This window comes from Calliphora vicina, chromosome 2 (assembly GCF_958450345.1).
Source record: "Calliphora vicina chromosome 2, idCalVici1.1, whole genome shotgun sequence".
Classification (NCBI taxonomy): domain Eukaryota; kingdom Metazoa; phylum Arthropoda; class Insecta; order Diptera; family Calliphoridae; genus Calliphora; species Calliphora vicina.
This window is the reverse complement of record NC_088781.1, coordinates 97,761,644-97,788,433: the sequence shown is the minus strand read 5'-3', so window position 1 is coordinate 97,788,433 and position 26,790 is coordinate 97,761,644. Positions and strand designations below refer to the sequence as shown.

The following is a 26,790-nucleotide window of genomic DNA, read 5'->3' as shown; positions in this document are numbered from 1 at the left end:
TGCACCATCACATTTTTTTAAATATTCTGGTCATTATTTATTATATATATCCAATAACAAGTTAAATTTGAAAGATTAATAATAATTTGGAGTAACGATATATGAATAGATGTAATACATTAAACATTGTCATTACAAAGTATTTCAAATTCCGTATTTTGGTCTGTATCTACAATATAATATAATTTCAAATAATTAAAAGGCTGAGTTGTAAATAATTAGTCGCATCATTTCATAAAATATTGGTAATTAGTTGCTTATATTGTCGTTTATAGAAAAGCTAGACAATTTTCTTGAAATTCATAACATTCTAACTTAACTTTTAAAAGATAGAACTTTCTTTTTATTCTTATTTTTCATCATGAGTATGACGGTTAAATTCATTTTCGCTTCTGATCATTTAGTGTCATTTTGCACTATTTTTGAAAAATGCTCTGATGATCAAACGCTTAATTTATTAGAAGTGAAGCTTCTAGACCTCACTCAGAGGTGGGAGGATTTAGTGTCAGCATATCATGAAGTAATGGTTTCAGATGATGTGGCCGTAACTAAGGAATTTCAAGAGTCGGCCAAAGGAAAATTTGAAAGTTGTGCTGAGTGTTATTATAAATGGAAATCAAAAATACTAGACCAAATAGAGTTGGAAAAAAGAAAAATTGAACCCATCCAGCAACCTACGTCTAATATAGAGCATAGGCAACCACCTCCAAATGTATCATGCATTAAAGTACCACCATGTGATACAGAAGAATTTTACGGTAGTTATGAAGACTGGCCCGTTTTCAAAGATATGTTTACAGCGGTATACATAAACCATCCAAAATTGACTAATGTTCAAAAACTTTATCACTTACGCAATAAAACTCGTGGTCAAGCTGGTACAATTGTTAAAAGATATATGCTTACCGATGAAAATTTTAATTTAGCTTGGGATGCACTCAAGTTAAGGTATGAAAACAAGTGGTTATTAGTAGACAAACAACTACAACTTCTTCTTGGTATCAAAATAGCAAACACAGACTCAGGTGAGGAAATTCAACGAATTCAGACTACAGTTAATGATTGTCTTACGATACTTACTTCGCAGGGAATAAGCATAGATAACTGGGACACAATTCTGATTCATGTTTGTACCTGGAAACTTCCAGAGGATACGCAAGCTCTTTGGCAGCGAGAGATCGCCAAAAACCCCTTTCCTAAATGGGATACAATGAATAGTTTCCTCACTTCAAGATACGAAGTTTTGGAAAGAATGGACAGTATTAGGAATCCGAAAATTCGTACACATTCGCAAGATAATCAAATAAAGTTCAACACCCAATCACAAAATAAAAACAAATTTCATAACAATTCACATCAACTTCGATCACAAACTTACTTTACCGAGAAAAGTGTTCATACAGAAACAAAACAATGCAAAATATGTAAGAAGTCTCATATTTTACGATCTTGTCCACAGTTTAAAGAGTTGAGGGTCCAAGAAAGAATAGATTTTGTGACAAAAAATCAAATCTGTGAAAATTGTTTATCACCACTTCACAAAACATCCCAATGTACAAGTACTTATTTGTGCTTAGTTTGTAGACGCAATCACAACACTCTTCTCCATTCCGATGGTCAATATCAAAATGATAACCCCACCTCCTCCGCGACAAATAGAAGATCACAAGTACATTTAACACAGACTCAATATAATGACAATGAAGCAATATCACATAATTCGGATGATGAAAGTGCTCAAGTACAAACTTATTTTACAGCCAATAAGCCACATACAATATTTCCCACAGCATTAATCACAATCGAACATGAAGGACAAGAATTTATAGTTAGAGCTATGTTAGATTTTTGTTCCTCAGGTTCTTTTATTACTGAAAGGTTACAAGGTAAATTGAATTTGACCTGTACAAATTTCCGTACTAACATTTCGGGAATGGGCGGTAATGTAACAAGTAGTTCAGATAAGTTATGTGTTTTCAAGGTTGTAGAAAAGTCTCACAAAATTGAAATAGATATAGAAGCCGCTGTTCTAAAAAGGCTTACTAAGTTGTTACCTTCGTATCCTATTGAACATGAATACCTCGATGGTCTCAACGATTTAAATTTGGCAGACCCCAATTGTTTCATCCCTTCCCAAATTGATGTAGTACTAGGCGGCGAGATTATCAATAAACTAATTATTGCTGGAAGTATAATCAAAAATATTGGCTCTCTTACAGCATTCAATACTGTATTTGGGTGGATATTAAGTGGTCCAGTAAATTCCGTTAACGCTTATTCTACATGGATTTCTTATGAAAATGAAGAAAGCACAAATGAATTAATAAGACAATTTTGGGAAGTCGAGGAAGTAAGGGAAGATAAACCACTTTCCGATGATGATAAATATTGTAACGATTTTTTTGAACGAACCACTAGAAGACTGCCAACGGGAAGATTCATGGTCAGATTACCCTTTAGAAAAGATTTTCCTTCCAAACTTACTCTTGGTCCATCTCGATTCATTTCGAAAGCACAATACATACGAATGGAGAAATCATTACAGAAAAACGAAGACTTAAAAACTCAATATACTGCAGTATTAACCGAATACTTGAACTTAGATCATATGGAAAAAGCTTCAAACTTAGAAATCCCACGGAATGGGTGCTACTACTCATTTTATTTGCCCCATCATGCAGTAGTTAAACCCGAAGCCAAGTCCACCAAAGTAAGAGTTGTTTTCAACGCATCTAAGAAAACCAACTCTGGGCTCTCACTTAATGATGTCTTATATACTGGTCCAACATTGCAATCGGACTTGACAATGGTCATACTTAATTGGCGTTTATATCGGTTCGTATTTAACAGCGATATGGAGAAAATGTACCGACAAATTTGGATACACCCCGATGACCGTAAGTTTCAAAAAATTCTTTTCCGAATTTCCGATCAAGAAATAATTGAAGACTTTGCCCTGAAAACTATTACGTTCGGACTAAATTGTGCTCCTTTCCTTGCAATTAAAACTATTCACACATTAGCAAAAAATTGTACCCTTTCGTATCCTTTAGCTTCTGCAATTTTGGAAAAGGAAACCTATGTTGATGATGTGCTCTCAGGTGGTCATAATATGGCTGAAGCAAAGGAGGCACAGTCTCAGCTTATAAATGTTCTTCAATCAGCAGGTATATCATTACGAAAATGGACTGCAAACCATTCCAATTTACTGAAAGACATTCCTGAGAAAGACAGAGTAGATACTAATTTTTTAAAATTTTATGATGCAAGTTCAACCAAAACGCTAGGCATTAAGTGGAACGCAATAAGTGACTCGTTTAGTTACGCAATTACTCCCACTCAGACACCCACTAGTGCTACTAAACGCCAAATCTTATCGAAAGTTGCCACCTTATTTGATCCGGCTGGATGGTTAGCTCCGATTATAATTCAAGCCAAAATGTTACTGCAGCATTTATGGCTCGAAGGAGATAATTGGGACTCTAAGGTTAAACCTTTATCGCTACAAAAATGGATTCAATTCAATGAAAATTTGCCCGACTTGAAGGAGATTCAAATACCAAGATGGCTCAATTATTCCCCTATGAATAAAACCCAGCTTCACGGATTCTGCGACGCTTCTGAAAAGGCTTACTGCGCTGCAATTTTTCTGCGTAATATTGAATCAAATAACCAAGTATCTTCGAAACTTTTAGTAGCAAAAACGAAAGTGGCCCCCCTACAAAAAACTAGTCTACCAAGACTGGAACTTAGCGGAGCAGTTTTACTCTCCAAACTTGTAAAAAATGTTCTCAATAACATGAATTTAAAGTCTGATGAGATAATATTGTGGTCAGACTCCTTAATAGTTCTTTCCTGGTTAGACAAACCACCTCACGTTTGGAAAACTTATGTGGCCAATAGAGTCTCAGAAATTCGACAAAACGTAAACAATGCTACATGGCGCCATGTCCCATCAGCTGAAAACCCTGCTGATTTAGGTACACGAGGTTGTACCCCCAAAGAGCTCAAAAACAATTCCTTGTGGTGGGAAGGTCCTAGATGGTTAATCCAGGAAGAATGTAAATGGCCTGTTATTCAAATATCAAAAGCAATTGCTCCCGAGGCAAGAACAACTGAGTGTTACCTATCACATGAATACACACAATGCCCTTTCAATCAAGTGATAACAAGTTTATCCCCCATAAATAATAATCTTAAATGCTTGTGTACAAACATACAAGACGATATATTAAAAGATTTCTCTTCACTTCCCCGAGCTCTACGAGTTATTGCATATGCCTTTCGTTTCATTCATCGTGGACTATCAAAATATCGGAATACAATTGAAGTGACACAAGGGGAGATAACTACTATGGAGTTAAAATGGATAAAAGATCGTCTTATAAAAATCTCTCAAATTCAGTATTATCCCACAGAATATGCTAGTTTAAAATCCTCCATGAAATTAACAAAAAAAAGCCCACTTCTGTCAGTAACCCCCTTTTTAGATGCATCGAAAATAATGCGCGTAAAAGGTAGACTTAAGAATTCAGAGGACCTTACTTACGATGAACGGCACCCAAAAATAATTTCTCCCAAGTCCAAATTATGTGACTTATCGGTACAATTCATCCACATTTTACTTTTACATGGCGAAAATCAACTGATGCTTTTTAATTTGCGAAGATTATATTTTATACCCAAAGTAAAAAATAAGATTAAATCCTGTATATCTAGATGTAAAATTTGTACAGTCTATAAGAAAAGGGTTCAAAATCAGTTAATGGGAGACCTTCCTTCAGAACGAGTTACATTTGCCCCACCCTTTACACACACTGGGATCGATTTTGCTGGTCCTTTTCATTTAAAAAGTGCCCCTCTTAGAAAATGTCGCACATATAAGGGCTATGTATGCGTTTTCGTATGTTTTGCTACTAGAGCGATACATTTAGAAACCTGTTCAGACCTTTCTACCGAAAGTTTTATGGCAGCCTTTACACGATTTGTTAGCCGAAGAGGATTCCCAAAAGGCGTGTATTCTGACAATGGTAGAAATTTTGTAGGTGCAAACAAACAACTCCTTAAAGACTACAAACAATTCATGGAAATGACCTCAAAGAGTGTTATTAAAATGTATCAAAGTCATGGTATGGAATGGCACTTTATACCCCCAAGTGGTCCCAACTTTGGAGGTATATGGGAGGCAGCCGTAAAAAGTTTTAAACGGCATTTTAAAAAAACAGCGCAAAATACGATTTTTACTTTCGAAGAATTTACAACGCTTTTATGTCGAATAGAAGCCGTATTAAATTCACGCCCAATATCACCAATAAGTGATGATCCATCTCAAATTCTGCCTCTTACACCAGGCCACTTCTTACGAGGAATGCCAATAATGGAAATCCCGGAGCCTGACAAACTGGATCTGCCTTTGCTTAATAGATGGGAAAATGTAAAAATCCTACATCATCGGTTTAGCAGGAAATGGAAAGCAGAATACTTAAGAGAGTTGCAGAAACGAGTAAAATGGAAATATCCTCAAAGAGAGATACAATTAAATGATTTAGTAGTAATTGTAGATGAGACTCTACCTCCAGCAGAATGGCGACTTGGCCGAGTGACTCAAGTCCACATGGGAAGTGATAACCACGTAAGAGTTGTGACTTTAAAAACCCAATGTGGATCTATTACGAGACCTATTTCAAAAATTGTACTACTGCCCAAAGAATAAATCCACAATTATAACCAAAAAAAATTTTGTATATACATATTCCAAACCCACACATGTACATATGCACACACATTCAATACTTACAAACTGCTTCATATCCACACAACTAAAACTTAATAATTCTCTTCTATTTTCATCGATGTTAAAAAAAAAAAAATAATAATATGGTTTAACATTTAAATTTCAGTCGCCCTAATCTCCATACATGTCGATTATGTAGAAAACATCATTCTATCATACACTTACATAAACATCCTCGTATAGAGACAGAGAGAAGAAACTGCCATGGAACTCATAAACGCAAGCTAGAAAACAAGTTCCGAAAGAGCCCCCATCATAGCCAGCTAAAATCTAAAGGGAGACGAGCTCAATCTAAATCAACTAAAGACACTCTCATGCAACTGAAAGCTGCCGTTCGCGCATTGGAAATGTTTCACAAAGCTCTCTAAATTGCAACGTGGCAAGGCCGGGGCCATGTTAAGACGTAATCCTTAACCAGCGTTCATAATCTAAATAATGAATATTTTTTTTATACAAAATTAATTTTTTTGTTTATATATATATTTAACTCTTAGTTTAAGCTACTTTTACTGTATTACATTGTAATAGAATTACATTAGATTTTGTAGGGAAAAATATTACCCTTGAAGTTCAATCCCTACAAAATATGGTTTTTGAATTTCCGTTTTTCAAGTTAAGTTTTTTTTTTTGTAAAAAATCTGAAGAGGCAGCACGACGTGCTATGAATAAAAAACTTGTATAATTCGAAAAGTTCCTGACTGATCCTTTTTTTTCTACCATCAAAAGCCGACGGCTATAAGCAGGAGGAATTTAAGAAAAACAATTTCGACGAAATTGAGTATCATTTTTGATATTTCACTTCCATACAAAGGTTCCTGGAAGTGAACAGGAAGTGTTTATAGAACACTTTTTTTTGGATTGCGTTTCAAATACCATAAACTTCTTCGTTTTGAAAGTCAGTTTTAATCTGAAATATGTAAAGGAAAATAACTTAAGCTGAAATTAGCAATCGAAACAACTTTCTTAGCAATTCCGGCGCATGTTGAATTATGCAACTATTACTTTGGCTCTCTTGCTTCTTTTGTTTCGATATTTAGAATACAACTTTTCGCTGAGACTTTTTTCCTCATTCGTGGAATATGATAGTATTCCTTACCTTTAAAACAATATGTTATTGACGAAAAAATAATAATAATAACACTGTCCAACAAATTGAGACTTTTTGATTGGAACAGACTAGCGACCCTATAATTCTGAAAGGGCATGTTGAGTAGATCCTTTTAGTAGAATAAACTTATAGTCCAGCTGGTATGAATTTTTTTTACAGTGGGTCAAAGTTTAAATTTTTTTCAAGGGTCTATTTCACTAAACGACAATTCTACAAGTTTACAAGTCTAATTCTTACAAGTGCTGATGAATTGTGTTTCATTAAAATTTTCACAACACTTGTAGCTTTTTGCACTTGTAAACCACAATTTCTACAATTACAAGTTCTTGTACATAAACATATATTGTGATATTAATTTTACAATTCTTATTTATTATTACTCAAAATGCTAAAATATCCTATAAAAAAAAAACAAGTAAGAAAGTATAGTCTGTAAAGCCCGACCATATGATACCCTACATCAATCGCCTTAAAATTAGGTGGCATAACTTCTGTATATGTGAAACCTATTTAATAGTAAACAAAATAAATAAATCGTTACTTTAATATAGAAAGCCCCTAATTCGTGTTTTTAATAAGCCCAGGGGCCTATTTCACTAAGCTACAAGTTCACAATTACAAGTGTTTTTGCCTGTAAAATTGTGAACTTGTGAATAATTGCGTTTCATCAAAATACAATTATAAGTTTGTAGCTACAAGTGAATTTTACAAGTCACAAGTCTACAAGTCATACGTCTACAAGTGGTTTTGTTTCACTAAACTAAATTTGCACTTGTAAACTTGTAGAATTGTAGAAAAAAAGCTTAGGGTCGACGGAGACCCTATGGTGGCATAACTTCTATATATATGAAACCTATTTAAAGTAAACAAAATAAATAAATCGTTACTTTAATATAGAAAGCCCCAATCATATATAATATTTAGCAAAAAAACACGAGTTAGGGCCTTTCTATATTAAGTAACTAAATGCTAATTAATATTAAAAATTTTGGATTTTGTGTTTATTTTAACAAATTTTTATTAAAAAATAGTTAAAAATTAAATTTTATTTAAATTTATCATTCACTTGTAATTTGTAAAATTTTTTCTGAGGGTCTCCGTCGACCCTAAGCTTTTTTCTACAATTCTACAAGTTTACAAGTGCAAATTTAGTTTAGTGAAACTAAACCACTTGTAGAAGTATGACTTGTGACTTGTAAAATTCACTTACTATATAGCTACAAACTTGTGATTGTATTTTGATGAAACGCAATTATTCACAAGTTACAATCACAAATCTAATTCTTACAAGTGCTGATGAATTGTGTTTCATTACACCCAGCGAAAAAATGAACACATCCGTGTACAATTTGACACCATTCGGTGTCAATAGTGTATCAACCCCGTATGTGTACAAATTGTAAACGAACGGTGTCAATTTGACAACGAAAAAATTACACCATTCCGTAGCCGATTTGACACCATCCGTGTCGATTTGACAACGTTCGTGTACGATTTTATAAAAGACCGTTGACAATTTGTCACCGTTTGTGTACGATTTGACACCAGACCGTTGTCAATTTGATACCAAAAATTATCGACTTGATACCGTTTGTGTACGATTTGACACCTGACAATTTTTCCTTTCTATTTTTTTTGCTAATTAATATAAATAACAATTTCTTTATTTTTTACATTTTTTTAATACAATACATATAAAACATGGTCTTCTCTGCCTGGATCTCCACTGACTTCACTGTCTGGATCTTCATCTGCATCAACACAAATTCGCAATCAAACACAATTACACTTTCTTTTATATTTTGGTTTTTAAACCATTTATTTGCATCACTATTTTATTTATTAAAATATTGAAAAAATTTTAATGTAAATAAAATTAAAACACACTTATAAAAAGTCGTCGTTTTTCGCTAAGTGTAAGCAACATCTCAAACCGATAAAACCATAATTGATAGAGGCTTGAAATTTATATCAGTTTATATTCAAGGCTCAACCTAATGTACCTAATTTTGAAATTTGTAATCAAGAATCCCGCAATTCCCAAAAAAGTATTGAAAAATTCCAAAAATGGGATATTTTTGTTTTTTGGCTATAATATCCATTTCAGGGGCGGGGTTATCGGAACCTTTTACAAAATAATTAAAAACATATTGGGCCATCTAAAATGGTTTACCAAGGCATATTTAACCAGTGCTTTGCCTTGTCAAAAGCTTGTTTACAAACATTTTTAAATTTGTTATAAGGTTTAAAAGATTATTTTATATTTAAAAAAGTGAGTATTTGTCACCGCTTTATGTGTACAAAATATTTAAAATTGTTAAAAAAACTATTTCATTTATAAAAGTGCGTTTTTGTGAATTTTTTTTTTTTTGACACTTTACACGGTTTTACACAAACAAAAATGACTATTGTTCTTGTATTGTTGTAGTTAGCTGCCACCTTGTTAATACATCTTGTGGTTTACTATACTTTGATATCGACTATGCGATTTGAAAATTGTTGCCCCAAAGTGGAATTTTACAGAAAAAATAGGCGTTTTTTGAATGGACCTGGTCCCCTCGGTATCAAAAATTATAATTTTTTTTCATTTAAAATATTTGATGAAAAGTTAGGTTTTCAAAAAGTACAAATTCATTATACATCCTTTTAGAAATTTTTTAGATAACTTAAAAAGAGTAAAAGTACTTTTTTCTCAAAAAATAGCGAAAAATTGTTTTAAATTCAAATGCATGTACTTTGGACTTAGTCGTGATTTTTAAACCATTCATTATTTATTTGATATAAAGATCTGTTGTTAATCCTATAAAAGAAAAATTGAGAAAATCGGGAAATATTTTTGGAACCGCGGTCATCAAAAAACTGTAGGGTGGGTAAAAATGTTGAAAATTTAATTTTCAAATGCGAATATCTCCTAAGCTATAAGAGATAATTGATAGGTTTTATGTATTGCTCGATGAGAAGATTCTATATATGTAATTTTTTTGAAATCGGAACACAAACGAAGAAATATGATCATTTTTAAAATTGACCATACCCGAGGTGTCCTATTTTGGGGACCTCTGACACAGCTCCTGGTGGTCCCATGAGGTCCAGAATCAAAACTTAAACTCGACAATACTTCCTCTTTGCGCATGTGAAATTTCTTTCAAATTGGACTAAGGGTTTAGAAGTTACAGATTTATTTCCCTCTTTTTTTCTCATACCACTGTGGGGCGTTTAATTTTGCTAATTAAGCGTAAATGGCTTTATTTACAACTTTTGTATTTTTGGTGACCCCCACTGAAATTTTACGGGAAAAAATTTCGTAGAATATTGTAATCCTTAAATGTCCTTTTTGAAAGGACTTTTTTCGGTTTTCTCGAAAAAGGTATCATATTGATAGGGGGTTAACATCTTCCACAAAAATGATCCCCATAAAATTCCACAATAAGAATTCTCTCAGACATTAACTTACAACATTTTTTACAGTTAGTATAATGCTAACTTCGATCAAAAAATTAAAACTTTGACCCACTGTACAAAAAATTCAGACCAGCTTGACTATAAGTTTATTCTACAAAAATTATCTACTCAACATGCCCTTTCAGAATTTAATAATGCTGTTGGACAGTGTAATTTTGTAATAAAACCTATAAGAAAATTACCTTAAGTTCATTCTCAGTGGGAAAAACTTCGCAAATATCGGTAAATATAATAGGGAAATCTTGGGCACGAAGTGAGACATCCTTTTTTAGAATTTCCTCAACTATGATTCGAAACTCCATTCGAAGTCCCAGAGGAGGAATTAATTGTTTCTTTTGAATCGTCTTTTTTCATGTATTGCAAAAAAGTCACTTTAGAGTCTGAAACAAATAAATGCCAGTTCGTCTGAAAACTAGTTCTTATTTTCCATTATTAATTTAATATTTTTCAAGTTTTATGCAAAAAACACATGCTCATGACAGTATAAGTTCAATTCTAGATTTTGACCAACAGCTAATTCCGATTTGGTGATACAGCTTAACTACTAGGGTATTCGAATTATTCGATTTTTCTCTTGCTCGAATAAAACGAATAATTCGAATAAGAGATTTTAACTTGTTCGAATAATTCGATCACACGTTTAAAATTAATCGAATTATTCGAATAATTTAAATTTTTTTAAAAAAGTAAAAAAGTAAAGCTTTGATATCGGTTTTTTAATATTTTATTGTAAAAGAAAAGCAAAAATTAACGTTAAAGTTAACAAAAGTATTGATAATGTTAAAAAACATTCGAAAACAAAGTCCATCATTAAATATTCGGATCAGATTAACTCCTGAACAATACACAAAACAATTGACTAGCAAACCCTTTAGTTTCCGTTTTGTAGCTAAGCTTTAAAAAATATGACCTGAATTGAAGTACAATATTCATTAATTCGGGTTTTAAATTGAGTAACTAATTCTTTAGTAAATTAATTATTCACTATTTCTAAATTATTTATAACAAATTGTATTATACATCAAGCTCTATCAAGGTTGCCGAATCTTGGGGAATTACACAATAAAGGGAATCTGTCCAAAGTTTGATATAATTGTCAGTGAACGTGGCTAATTTGAAGTCAGGCAGTGCATGATTGACGCATTTACAAATACGCAAAAAGTTTATTACCATGTGAGACAAAGACGTTCAACGATGTTCAAAATCATGTATAAGACGAACTCCATGCTTTTCTTGCAACAAAATGTTAGTTTGAAATATTTGTGTTTATCATTCGATTTATTAAACATTTAAATATGTATATTTTAAGATCATGGCCTTCATCTATTTCAATGTAATCATTATAAATGTCATCCGCAATATCACTTTCGATGACCATTTCAAAATCACATTCTCCATCACATTCAACTCCACTTTAATCTAAGTTAATATTTTGATTATTAATTGCGATTCTTCTAATATTTCGCCAGCTAAATAAAAAATGTTTTATTCCGTACCTTTTATTTTCATTGGTTCAAGTCCTAAGTTAAAAATGTTGAAAGATTTGTTTTTAGAATTGTAACTTCTTGCAGTAATATTTGAATATTTATAGAAGGAGCTATCGGAACACTCATCTACAGTGATCGAAATTGTCTTTAGTTATTTGTTGAATTTCAGAAACAATAAAATTTTTGTGAGTCATTATTACTTATTTAAATTTGGAATTATGAAAAATTTTAAGCAATTTAATAAATTTAAATATATATGAAGATTTATTCGTTTTATTCGATTATTCTACATAAAATTGTTCGAATTATTCGTTATTCGAAAATGGCCATTTTTAAATCGTTCGAATAATTATTCGTAAGAAATTATTCGATTAATCGAACGATCATTAGTCGAATGAATACCCTATTAACTACATATGCCAATAATTTTTTTTTTTCATATTTTATTTATTTTATCTTCACAAAATAATGTGAACTATCAATAATTTGTTCAAATCTTAAATCTAAATATTAATTTTTATTTACGTCCCACCACAGTTGGACGAAAAATTATGTTTAATTTATAGATCCTATCATCAGCGCAGGTCTGTTGGATTCCTTCTTCTTAGTCGGATGTAGCCATTACTTCTCATTAATGTTCGTGCAAGTGGGTTAGGGTGAACTTCTAACTTTTTCAAAGCAATAATATAGCTAAGATTCTATCAAACAAATTTTCTTTACAAAAATATCTTTTTCCTGACCTTTTATTGAAAATTTGTTTAAAGAAAATGGCGCATATTCAGAAATCATAACTAAAGTTGGAACTAGTAAAACAGAAACTAAAAAATAGTTCATAGATAGTTGTAGATCTTATTCACAATTCATAACTAGCTTAGTTACTGCTTTGACATATAGAGAAAACAAAATATCGATAATATTTTGATCGATATATACTGTAATTAATTAAAAGGCTTATAAAAAAATTATAGTTATAGTTTGTATGTAAATCAATTAAAATAAGGGTATGTAGAATGAAATTTTTCAATAGAATGTTGTTAAAAAAAACACATCTCTAGAATATTTTCTTTTTGTATACATGTATTAAAATGAAATGAATCAGCTGTTTTTTTTAATGTATTAGTAGTTGGCATTTAGTTACAACTTTACCCATGATTAAGTGCTAACTAATTCAGTGTTTAAAAAACTAGACTACAAGTAGCAGTAGCAACGAAAAAACACAAGTAGTCTAGTTAAAAAATTAATAAAAACTCGGAGTCAATAATTATTACTACTACTGCTACCTTCACATTTTGGTAGCAGTAGTTGTAGTAGTACTAATAAAAGCAAAAATTAAAAGTAGCAGAGTAATTTATTTTCTATTGCTACCTTAAAAAAGAAAAAGTTTTGATTTAGCAGTCATTAGTTTTTTACTAATTCTGCTACTTTTAAAATTTAGTAGTAATAGAAGTAGCAGCTGATTTAGTAGAAGAAGTAGCAGTTAAGTATCAGATGAAGTAGCAGCTAAGTAACAGTTGAGGTAGCAATAAAATAAGTCAAAAATAAAAATCTTCAGCCAAAAAAGTATATTATGTGTTGTTGTTGTGAATTTATATTTGTGTAAGTTGGTCGTGTTGTAAACAAAAGTTTTGTTATACACACAGAAAACACGATCTTTCTGTTAGCAACACGAACATCTGAGACGAATAAAAACGAATAATTCTTTCAAACTCTCTCAAAACAAAAACAACACACAGTGTTTAATTCTGTCAATTTTGGTGTTATGACTGAAGATTTCCTTTTTTGACTACTTTTATTGCTACCTTAACTGCTGCATCAACTGCTACTTTACTGCTACCTTAAAAATTAAAACTCGATATAGAGCAGTAGCAATGATTTGTATTTTTATGCTACTACTCCATTTACAATTCATGTTTTATTACTACTGCTCTGTTAAGAGTTTTATATTTTGAAGGTAGCAGTAGTTTTAAAAAAACAAGAAAACGAAAAAAGACAAATGCTACTGCTACTGCTACCGCTACATACACTTTTTTGAAGCAGTAGTTGTAGCAACAGTTAAAAATTTGTTAGTTATCGTAGCTTTTTAAACACTGAACTAATTGTGCTGAAAGTAACCAATTGTGAATAACTTAAATAGGTACTTAAAAACGTCAACACTTGGTGATCGTTTATGAATATGCGCCAATGTTTTTTTTTACTTTTTTAGAATAACTTCCAGGGATTCCAAATTTTTCACTAACAATATTTAGCAAAATTGCCAAAAATGCATTTATGATCCGAATGAGCTGAAATTTAAAATATAGATAGTCCTTGAGAAGGTCTACAAGTTTAATTTTTTTGGATTAGATTGGTAAGTTCACTAGAGTTGTTCAGCTTTACCGTAGTTACAGCTTTGCTAAATATTGTTAGTGAAATTTAGGCTTAATATTACAGATATAAATGAAATAAAAAAAAATATTAGGAGTCCCAGAAAGTTATTCTAAAAAAAGTGAAAAAAAATTTTTCTTCCTATATTTTTCAAAAAAAGTGTACGAAAAAGCTATTGGGTAAAAATGTTAAAAACATTTTTTGGCGGACTCTTAGCTACTCTTATAAAGTTAAGCGGTATCACCAAGTCTGACTTAGCTGTTGGCCAAAAACTGATGACACCTTTTTTGAGGGCCTAATGAATGAAAATGGTCAACAAAATGGGCAAACTGAGTATAGGGTTTTACTAGCTTCTGGGAGTAGAGTTGAACCTATACTGTCATGATCGTGTGTTTTTCCAAAAGTCTTCATTTGTTGCACAGTGTTATTGTCAAATTTCTAAAAAAATCATGAATTAAATCTAAACTTTGAGAATCACCCCAATTATGAATAAAAACTCCCCGGGAGTTTATTCCCCTTTTCTCATTTTTCCTATTCAAATTCAATGGGTAAAACTCCCGAGGAATTTTTTATTCATAATTGGGCTTTATGTTCTTAAATTCAAGAATACAATCTTAAAATGATGCGTTCTACAAATCAAGAGTTTATTCTTAAATTTGAGAATGTAAATCTTACTGACCATAATTTAATATTAAAATATGAAGATTTTTACAATCTACATAGGTACAAGAATTTTATTCTTAAATTTAGATCATCATATTTCTCCTAGTGTATCATCTATTACGATTTGAAAGAACAAAAATTAGTCGATATTGTGCCATCGATTTTTCGATAGCATTTGGTTTATAAAAATTTACTTTTATTTTTAAGGTTTTTTTAGAAAGTATTAAAAAATATCGGCTGATTAAAATTTAAAATTTAAATACACATAACTTTTGACTATTGAGTATCGATTATAAAACTATTTTCTTTCCTAATACTAATAAATTTGTTGTTAATTAAAAAATATATATATATTTGAAAAAAAAATCGTAAGAGATTTGGATCAGCTATTAGCAAAAATCCAGACTATGGCAGGTAAAAAACCTAAAATTATAATTTTAAAATGTGAATATGTGTAGCTATGTTTTTTGTAGCTCTCTTCTTGTAGATTCTCCACATTTACAAATCTTTCAAATAAGATTGAGAACAAACATTTGGCACCATTTTTAATTTTTCATATACCCGAGATACCCCACATTGGGGCCTTGAGGCTCCGACTCACATTAGTGTTTAAAGTCCAAATTCAAAATATAAACTCAGCAACACCTCCTCTATAGTCCTTTTTCATTCCCCCCACTAAGCGAAACACAGTGCCGCCATTTCATTTTTGTGTTAAAATTTCTGGAAAAATCGATTTTAGTAAAATAAAGTATTTTTAAAATTTTGATTTTTTGTTTCATTTTAAAGGCTTTTATGATTTAAAATTATTCCAGAAAAGATGTAAAAAAAATTTAAATGTTTTTATACATGGCACATAGGGGCAGCTAAATGAAAAAATGCGTTTTTCAAAACAAATGATATATCATTGGAAAGAGGATAATTTTCTACATATAGTTTGTTCAGAACATTTTTTTTTCAATGCTTTGGTTTAAGAGTAGCAGCAGTACAAACGTAAGAAAAACAAGTAAGAGTGCTATATTCGGCTATGCCGAATCTTATATACCCTTCACCTTTGTTGAGGATGCATTATTATTTTTTATAATTAGTATATATGTATGTACATTGCCCACTTTCAGCGTACAGCATCCTAAATTTATCAAGAACACAAAAAACAACAACAACGCCCAACGAAACAAAACACCAAAAGAAAAAACAAAAACAAAATACGCAAGCCAATGAAACCAACACACATCCAAACATACGTTTAATTGTATAAAAAACAACAACACCAAAAGAAACAAAACACAAAAGAAAAACAAAATGTGCAAAGCATGCACATCCAAACATACGATTTGTTGCTGTTTTGTCAAAAAAACCAACACACAACCAAACAAACGTTTAGTTGTATAAAAAACAACAACAACGCCAAAAGAAACAAAACACAAAAAAAACAAAATACGCAAAACATGCACATCCAAAATATACATTCTGTTGCTTTTTTGTCAAAAAAACCAACACACAACCAAACAAACGTTTAGTTGTATAAAAAACAACAACAACGCCAAAAGAAACAAAATACGCAAAGCATGCACATCCAAAAACATACGTTTTGTTGCTTTTTTGTCAAAGCATGCAATACATTGTGTTTTTTGATAAAATTTTCAGAGGTTGTCTCGGATTTTTGCTCATATCTCCAGACAGACAGACAGACAGACAGACAGACAGACAGACAGACAGACAGACAGACAGACAGACAGACAGACAGACAGACAGACAGACAGACAGACAGACAGACAGACAGACAGACAGACAGACAGACAGACAGACAGACAGACAGACAGACAGACAGACAGACAGACAGACAGACGGACAGACAGACAGACAGACAGACAGACAGACAGACAGACAGACAGACAGACAGACAGACAGACAGACAGACAGACAGACAGACAGACAGACAGACAGACAGACGGACATGGCTTAATCGACTCCGCTATCTATAAGGATCCAGAATATATATACTTTATAGGGTCGGAAATGAAAAATGTAGAAATTACAAACGGAATGACAAACTTATATATACCCTTCTCACGAAGCTGAAGGGTATAAAAATACTACATTTAATATCAATTAAAAATGGAATATTAAGGTGTATATTTGATTATTAAAATATCCTATTCATTATTGAATAAAATAGTTTTTTGTGTTAATAATATTGATATATGTTGTTTGGAACTGATTTGTGATCTTTTTTAAAGAAATTATGAATGCACGTACTTACACCCAGCGAAAAAATGAACACATCCGTGTACAATTTGACACCATTCGGTGTCATAGTATATCAACCCCGTATGTGTACAAATTGTACACGATCGGTGTCAATTTGACAACGAAAAAATTACTCCATTCCGTTGCCGAATTGACACCATCCGTTGTCGATTTGACAACGTTCGTGTACGATTTTATAACAGACCGTTTTTTCCATTTTTTTTTTGATTTTACTATTTTTCACTTTATTTTTTTCGGTGGGTTATAATATTTTTATATATTTGAAATCTAGAGAAAATTATATTTTCAATGATACCAATAACTTACATCAAAACCCAGTGGTTGATTTATCGCCCCTTTTAACATATCTTTGCCCCTATGTGCATGGCAGAATCAACCAGGTACAATTATTAGAAAGTATGTTCTCAGTTATAATTGCCCTAAAATGTCAAGCAAGGCGAATTTACTGTACAGGTGGCGTTAACACAGCTGATCTACTTTTTTTGTTCGCCTTGGGGGCAAACTTGTCAAAAATTGTTTACAAAACGAATTTATTTTATGTCAAAACTTGTTTTGTTTACCTTTTTAGCTCCAAAAAAAGTTTATAAGATCTCTTAAAAGTACAACAAAACGGGTAGCTCCGGAGTTCATTCGATCAATCACAACCATTTGCCACGTGCATACATTTGGAGCATTAGCGCTACCATTTTCACCGCAAACTGTGCTATTATTACAGGAGCTTCCAGGAGGCACCCTTATTTTATCAGTTTTTTTCAATTCCTTTATTATCTTTGGATGTTTTTTCTGGACCACGCAATTGCTGATCGATGTCCTCGCAAATAAATTTAGCGTTTATGTAAAATTAACGTTATTTTTATTGATTTTATTACATTTTTATTTTATTTTTTATTAAATTGATTTTATTTTTGTTTTTTTTTTCACAAATTTTTGTTTTGTTTTTTTTAACACTTTTGTCCCCCAAGCAACAATAAAACACAATGTTGTTATTGCAATGTTGTACTTGTTGTAATATCAACGCCACCTGTACAGTAAATTCGCCTTGATGTCAAGCAAAAGAAAATTAAAAATATCAAAATGGAAAGTCTATGAAAAAAATAAATTAAATTAAAATTTTGTTGAAAAAATTAAATTTTAAAAGTTTATCTGAGAAAAAATTATATTTTACGAAATAAAAATGTGAAAAATTAAAGTTTAACTCTAAAAATTGCGAAAAACGAGCACAATCAAATTAAAATATAAAGTGCAGATGTTCCCGCCAAAAATGAAAATTTGATTCATTCTAAGACTACGTTTTGAAATTTTTTCGTCCTGGGGTCAATATTTGGGTTTTTTACATTTTGTCCATATTTCTTCCAAAGGAAATATATGTAAATTTGGTATCATATGAAATGTCTTTGAGAGACGCATTCAATTGGTTATTAGAAATTTAAAAAAAAAAAAATTATTTAAAAATTTTAAAATTTTCGACAAAATTTTTTTTTTTAATTTTTTTATAGAATTTATTCAAATAAATATATGAAATTTTTTGATCATAAACATCATTTAATTTCACCGAAATCATTTTTCTCGTTTTTTAAAATTCAGTCCAGTTTAATGTTTATTCAAATTTGTTTAAACCTAATTCCATCCATATCTAACAATCTATGTATACTCAATTCATAGAATATGTAATGGGCATCAAAATAACTTAAATTTTATAAGCTTTCCATCGATGTATAATTTCGCATACTACGAATATTTAAATCCATGGTAGCCGTTCATATTGTTCAGGTTACGATGATTTTCGTCAAACAACCCGAATGTGAACAAAAGAGCGTAATAGAGCGTAAAAATACACACAATTCATTCAGTTTCTTGATGTTGTTGTGGATATTTTATTATTTACCCAAAAGAGCACACAAATTAAATGCCTATTTTTGCCTACCAATGATTTAAATTTAAGCTAAAACATTTACTATACATCGCGCTATAATGATTATTTTAATGTTATTCCTTTGGAATGTTGTTGTTTATTTTAAGCAACATGTGAAAAAAAAATTAGACATTTGTTATGCTCTTTGAAAGAGAATAAGAATATGTGTGTTGTTCGTCTGCACAATTGTGCTATGAAATGGCAATCCCTGATATAGACTCATATCAATTTCAAAATAACCGGTACATTTTGAAAAAAAATGTGACCGTCAACTAAACTGCAAAAGAGCGTAAAAACACTTTTCAAAATTTTTCAGGAGAGACAAAAAAATAAATATGTAGTATGAAAATTATTTTTATTATAAAAATGATTTGTTCTTACATTTATTATCTCCCAACCTCCACAATCATGTCTGATATGACCTTTGAATTTTTCTTTAATAAAATTAAAATAAATAAAATTGGTATTGTTGACAACAGTATTCTAAAATGTGTTATGTTGCTATGTATTATTTCCAATCAAAATGTAAAATTTTATTTTTTTGGTTGTTATGCCCTTTTGATTTTACGAAATTATACATCGATGGAGAGCTTATAAAATTTGAGTTATTTTGATGCCCATTACAAGATTGTCAGATAGGGATGAAATTAGGTTTAAACAAATTTGAATAAACATTGAACTGGACTGATCCAATTGCACGTCGGTATAAATTATTTGACTCTAACTGATCACTTGATGATAAATTTTCTTTTATATAGCCAACGTCTAATGGTATTTTAGATGGATTCGAATTTGATAATCCATAGTTTTCTAAAATTTTCTTGATATAATTCTGTTGATGTAGGAAGAATTTTTCGTCAATGTTTTCAACTTCAATTCCTAGAAATAATTTCATAGTTCCAAGATTAGTAATTTCAAATAAATTTGAAATTTCTTTAATTAAATCATCTATAAGCGATTGATTTTTCGTAATAATTAGGATGTCATCAACATAAACTAGTCGTTATTTCCTTTTGTATATAAACAACAGTCAGTATTTCCCCTTCTGAATCCTAAACTTATTAAAGATTCATTAAGTTTTTGATTCCAACATCTCGCTGACTGTCTGAGTCCATAAATACTTTTATTTAATTTGCAAACTAGATTTTTTTTATTTGACATTTCAAATCCTTTTGGTTGTTTTAAATAAATTTCATTTTCCAAGTCACCATTTAGGAATGCTATTTTATAATCGATGTGATGAACCAACATATTTTTGTATGATGCAACTGCCAGAAGAGTTCTAAATATGGATTGTTTAATTACAGGAGCAAATACTTCATCATAATCTTGTCCATATTTTTGTGAAAAACCTTTTGCTACAAGACGAGCTTTGTACTTAGTAGAACCATCTGCCAATATCTTGATTTTATACAACCACTTACATCCGACAGCTTTTCTTCCTTTTGGCAATTCAACTAAATCCCAAGTATTATTTTCATACATTGCTTGTATTTCATCCTCCATAGCAACCATCCATTTTTCATTATTTGGACTTTCTATTGCTTCTTTATAATTAGTTGGTTCAAATAAAGCAGCTCTACAATCGTATCTTGCTGGTGGTATTCCTTTGTTGGTTCTAGAAGATCTTCTAATATTTGGTTGTGTTTCATCAACAACTTCTTCGTTTCGAGTCGAATCATCATTAATTACATTATTAGTACTTAAAATATCTACAGAATGCTCACTGTCACTATCGGCTGTATCAAAGCTTTCCTCATGTTCATCTTGAATCTCATTAGACTCTGGGTGATCTATAATTTCTTTTTCAGAACAATTTAACAGATTTATAGAAACTATACCTTCATTCAGATTTTTATTACTGCTACAGACATCAACATTTTCAATAAATTTATCTTATCAGTATATTTATCAAGAATTTTAAATGCTTTCGATTCATCGCAGAATCCAACCAGATATCCCTTCTTAGCCACATTTTCAAGTTTCTTACGAAATTGTTTATTTATATGAAAATATACTTCACAGCCAAAAGTTCTAATATGTTTCATCGATGGTTGTTTTGAAAACCACAACTCATAAGGTGTTTTATTTGTTGATTTTGAGGGTAGTCTATTTTGTAAATAATTTGAAGTATTCACCACTTCAGCCCAATATTTTAGTTCCAAGCCAGATTGTATAAGCAAACAACGAGTCATTTCAATAAGACTTCTGTTCTTACGTTCAGCTACGCCATTTTGCTCTGGTGTATATGGAGCTGGAAATTGCAGACTAATTCCTTTACTTTTCATAAAATTGCTTAAGGCTTTATTTTTAAATTCTCCTTTGAACTAAGTTTTCAACATAAACTACATATTCTTTAATTTTATCAAATGCTTGGCTCTTGTTTGTTAAAAAGTAAACGACACAGTACCTGGTATGATCATCAATCATCGTAAGAAAATATCTATTACCACTAGGGGTTACTTCCTGCATTGGTCCACACAAATCAGCATGTACTAAGTCCAAAATATTTTCTGCACGATTTTGGGTAGCTTTTGGAAATTCTTGCCTCGTCATCTTGCCTTTGAAACAAACTTCACAAATATCAGCACACTTACACGATTTCAGTTTTATATTTGATATTAAATTGTACTCAATAGCAGATTTTATGACTTTATTATCACGATGACCAAATCTTCGATGAAATGTATGAATACAATTAATTTCATTTGTTGACACAATATTTGCTTGTTGGGTTTGTTCAACAACATATAAATTATTCACCAGATTTGCCGTCACTAGGATGTCTTCATTTCTTGAGATTTCACATTTATTATTTTTAAATAAAACTTGTAAATCATTATGAACCATTTTAGCAACTGATAACAAATTTCCATCTAGATCTGGTACAAATAACACATTCTTGATTTTAAGTTGCTTACCGCGACTATGAATAAAACCATCACCAGAACCTTGAGCAGTTATCTTCTTACCATTGGCTAAAAATATGTCTCCACCAATTTCAGTATTAAATGTAGAAAAAAATTCTCTATTGCTGCTCATGTTACAACTAGCACCAGAATCTACATACCATTCGTTTTGATTTAACTTCTCACCAGAATTTAAGCAAAACTCTTCATGGTTTTCCACATTGGATCTTTCAACAATTTTATTAGCTTTAATTTTTGGATTTTTATTTTCAGGAGTTTTTAACACGACAATCACGTTTGATGTGTCCAGCTTTACCGCATCCATAACATTTCTTGATGTATTTTGAATTTTGCATTTTTAAAGCTAGATTTGATGAACTTGATAAGTTTCTCCTTGACAATATCTAATGTCAATTCTTCATCAGATCGTACTTCCAAAGCTGTAATTATTCCATTGTATTCATCTGGCAAACTTCCCAATAAAAGCGCCACTTGAAGATGATTTGCAAAATTTTCTCCCAATCCGTTTAATCTGTTTACCTTTTCTAGCATTTCCGTGCTTTCATATCCTGGCCAATTTTTAATTGCATTCTGCACAATTTCTTTAAAAGCATAACTTTGTTTGATAGAGTAGATTTCTCATGCACTTTTCGCAATGACTCCCAAAAATCATGTGCAGTATCTAGGTTTCGTAAATGCACCAACTGCGAATCTTCAACTAAAAGACCAATTGTTGCCCGAGCTTTACCATCTATTTGAGGCCAAAACGAATTCGGAGTAACAGGCTTTTCACTGGAAACTATTTTCCACAGATCTTCTTTAATCAGCAATAGTTCCAATTTGTACTTCCATATTTGGTAGTTCTCCCCGTTCAGCTTCTTCACACAGGATTTGATATCTTCCATTTTACTCAAAAAATTCGTTCACAATTATTGGATATAATATTATTGGATATAATCACCCCTATCATGAAAAACATGTGAAATTTATGTTCCCATGAAATATCCATTTCCCTCGAAGGGAAAATTGCTATCGTGATATTCCCCTGAACTTTTCATTCACAATAGTTGATTTTGTTCGTAACAGATGTTTATTGTTTACAAAATTCCATCTAAAAATTTCCCAACATGGGAATTTTTTCACATGAACAAAGTTTATGAACGAAAAATGGGAAAAGGGAACATATTTCATGTGAAATATTGATTCGCGATAAGGGTGAATGTTTAATATTAAATATCCTTTCGGGTTAAATAATAGTGGATGTGATTATTTATAAAAATTGTAAATTGAGTAAATTTATTGAAGACTAGCTGAACCAGGTCCGCGTTGCTGGCCTTTAGAAAACATCTCTTTTATATTGCATATCGATCTCGATTTTAATATACAGTGTCGGACAAAGTCGGTGAATCAACCTTCAATGTTAATACATGTAGTCGCATTTCGGCTGGTTCTAATGAATTCAAAAATTCAGTATGGAAATATCTTATTCATGACCCTATAAGCAAACCAAATTGTTTATTACAGACAGAAAATTAAAATCTGACTTTACACTGTTACCTAATAGGATTTTCTGAATACACCGTGAAAATATCATCAAAATAGGTCCAGCCATTTTTGAGTCCATACGGAACATATATACACACATCCATTTTTATGAAATATAGGGCATTAGCGGTATAATGTAAAAATTAGATTTTTACACACCCCTCCGCCCACAGACCGAATATCAAAAATCTGACTATACAGTGTTACCCGCTGGGATATTCTGAAGATTCCCTGAAAATTTCATCAAAATCGGTCCAGCCGTTTTTGAGTTCATTCGGAACATACATACATACATACATACCCACATACAAACATCCATTTTTATATATATAGATAGATAGGGCATTAGCGGTATAATGTAAAAATTAGATTTTTACACACCCCTCCGCCCACAGACCGAATATCAAAAATCTGACTATACAGTGTTACCCGCTGGGATATTCTGAAGATTCCCTGAAAATTTCATCAAAATCGGTGGAGCCGTTTTTTATATATATAGATGGCATTAGCGGTATAATGTAAAAATTTGATAATGCCACGCCCCTCCGCCCACAGACCGAAAATCAAAAATCTGACCTTACAGTGTTACCCGCTAGACTATTCTGAAGATTCCCTGAAAATTTCATCAAAATCGGTCCAGCCGTTTTTGAGTTCATTCGGAACATACATACATACATACATACCCACATACAAACATCCATTTTTATATATATAGATAGATAGATAGGGCATTAGCGGTATAATGTAAAAATTAGATTTTTACACACCCCTCCGCCCACAGACCGAATATCAAAAATCTGACTATACAGTGTTACCCGCTGGGATATTCTGAAGATTCCCTGAAAATTTCATCAAAATCGGTGGAGCCGTTTTTTATATATATAGATGGCATTAGCGGTATAATGTAAAAATTTGATAATGCCACGCCCCTCCGCCCACAGACCGAAAATCAAAAATCTGACCTTACAGTGTTACCCGCTAGACTATTCTGAAGATTCCCTGAAAATTTCATCAAAATCGGTCCAGCCGTTTTTGAGTTCATTCGGAACATACATACATACATACATACCCACATACAAACATCCATTTTTATATATATAGATAGATAGATAGATAGGGCATTAGCGGTATAATGTAAAAATTAGATTTTTACACACCCCTCCGCCCACAGACCGAATATCAAAAATCTGACTATACAGTGTTACCCGCTGGGATATTCTGAAGATTCCCTGAAAATTTCATCAAAATCGGTGGAGCCGTTTTTTATATATATAGATGGCATTAGCGGTATAATGTAAAAATTTGATAATGCCACGCCCCTCCGCCCACAGACCGAAAATCAAAAATCTGACCTTACAGTGTTACCCGCTAGACTATTCTGAAGATTCCCTGAAAATTTCATCAAAATCGGTCCAGCCGTTTTTGAGTTCATTCGGAACATACATACATACATACATACCCACATACAAACATCCATTTTTATATATATAGAAGATAGATAGGGCATTAGCGGTATAATGTAAAAATTAGATTTTTACACACCCCTCCGCCCACAGACCGAATATCAAAAATCTGACTATACAGTGTTACCCGCTGGGATATTCTGAAGATTCCCTGAAAATTTCATCAAAATCGGTGGAGCCGTTTTTTATATATATAGATGGCATTAGCGGTATAATGTAAAAATTTGATAATGCCACGCCCCTCCGCCCACAGACCGAAAATCAAAAATCTGACCTTACAGTGTTACCCGCTAGACTATTCTGAAGATTCCCTGAAAATTTCATCAAAATCGGTCCAGCCGTTTTTGAGTTCATTCGGAACATACATACATACATACCCACATACAAACATCCATTTTTATATATATAGAAGATAGATAGGGCATTAGCGGTATAATGTAAAAATTAGATTTTTACACTCCCCTCCGCCCACAGACCGAATATCAAAAATCTGACTATACAGTGTTACCCGCTGGGATATTCTGAAGATTCCCTGAAAATTTCATCAAAATCGGTGGAGCCGTTTTTTATATATATAGATGGCATTAGCGGTATAATGTAAAAATTTGATAATGCCACGCCCCTCCGCCCACAGACCGAAAATCAAAAATCTGACCTTACAGTGTTACCCGCTAGACTATTCTGAAGATTCCCTGAAAATTTCATCAAAATCGGTCCAGCCGTTTTTGAGTTCATTCGGAACATACATACATACATACATACATACCCACATACAAACATCCATTTTTATATATATAGAAGAATAGATAGGGCATTAGCGGTATAATGTAAAAATTAGATTTTTACACACCCCTCCGCCCACAGACCGAATATCAAAAATCTGACTATACAGTGTTCCCGCTGGGATATTCTGAAGATTCCCTGAAAATTTCATCAAAATCGGTGGAGCCGTTTTTTATATATATAGATGGCATTAGCGGTATAATGTAAAAATTTGATAATGCCACGCCCCTCCGCCCACAGACCGAAAATCAAAAATCTGACCTTACAGTGTTACCCGCTAGACTATTCTGAAGATTCCCTGAAAATTTCATCAAAATCGGTCCAGCCGTTTTTGAGTTCATTCGGAACATACATACATACATACATACATACCCACATACAAACATCCATTTTTATATATTGAAGATAGAAACCATAGAATAAACACATAGAGCGGAAGGAGAGAGTAATATATGTGAGTAATATATTGGAGCAGTAATACACAAAAACAAAATGCATGCAATACATTCTCATGAATTAGGTTTCTGACAACAGACTTAGGTTTTTGGCTCTCAGTTACCTATCTAGTTGTTGTCCATGATACAACAATAACCAGGTAGAATCAGTAGGGAGAGTTTAAAATTGTATGCCTTGTTATGTCAAATATGAGAAAATGAGAAAAAAAAATATATGAATAAAAATAAAGAAAATTTAAAAATTGTATTTGCATATTCCATAAAATTATTTACTTCTTTTATTGGCTCACGAGAAGGTGTTACATTTGGCTTTAAACGTGCGCGTTTAGAGTCTTGATGAAGGTCAATGTAATCGCTGTTATCAAAATGGTACATACCTGTTATCTTCAACTCAACGCCGCAAGCTGTACTCCATTCTTTAATTTTTTGTTCAGGACATTGTAAAAACCGCATATCCTTTTGTTCAAATGAACATTTACAGACAGCACATTTCTTGTTATATGGTTAAATAGTTAAATTGATTTCTTCACAAAAATACTTAATAAACTTTTTTTTTAATTTTTGATGTTTTATTTTA

The 26,790-nt window shown here is 31.8% G+C and overlaps 1 protein-coding gene across 1 annotated transcript; it reads left to right on the top strand.

Annotated features, from left to right (window-relative positions):
- Positions 1 to 523: 523 nt before the first annotated feature.
- Positions 524 to 8,305, top strand: LOC135950743 (uncharacterized). Its single transcript, XM_065500275.1, has 2 exons — positions 524 to 4,105; positions 8,120 to 8,305. Exons 1-2 carry the CDS (start codon positions 524 to 526, stop codon positions 8,303 to 8,305), a joined length of 3,768 nt encoding a protein of 1,255 aa, XP_065356347.1.
- The last annotated feature ends 18,485 nt before the right edge of the window (positions 8,306 to 26,790 follow it).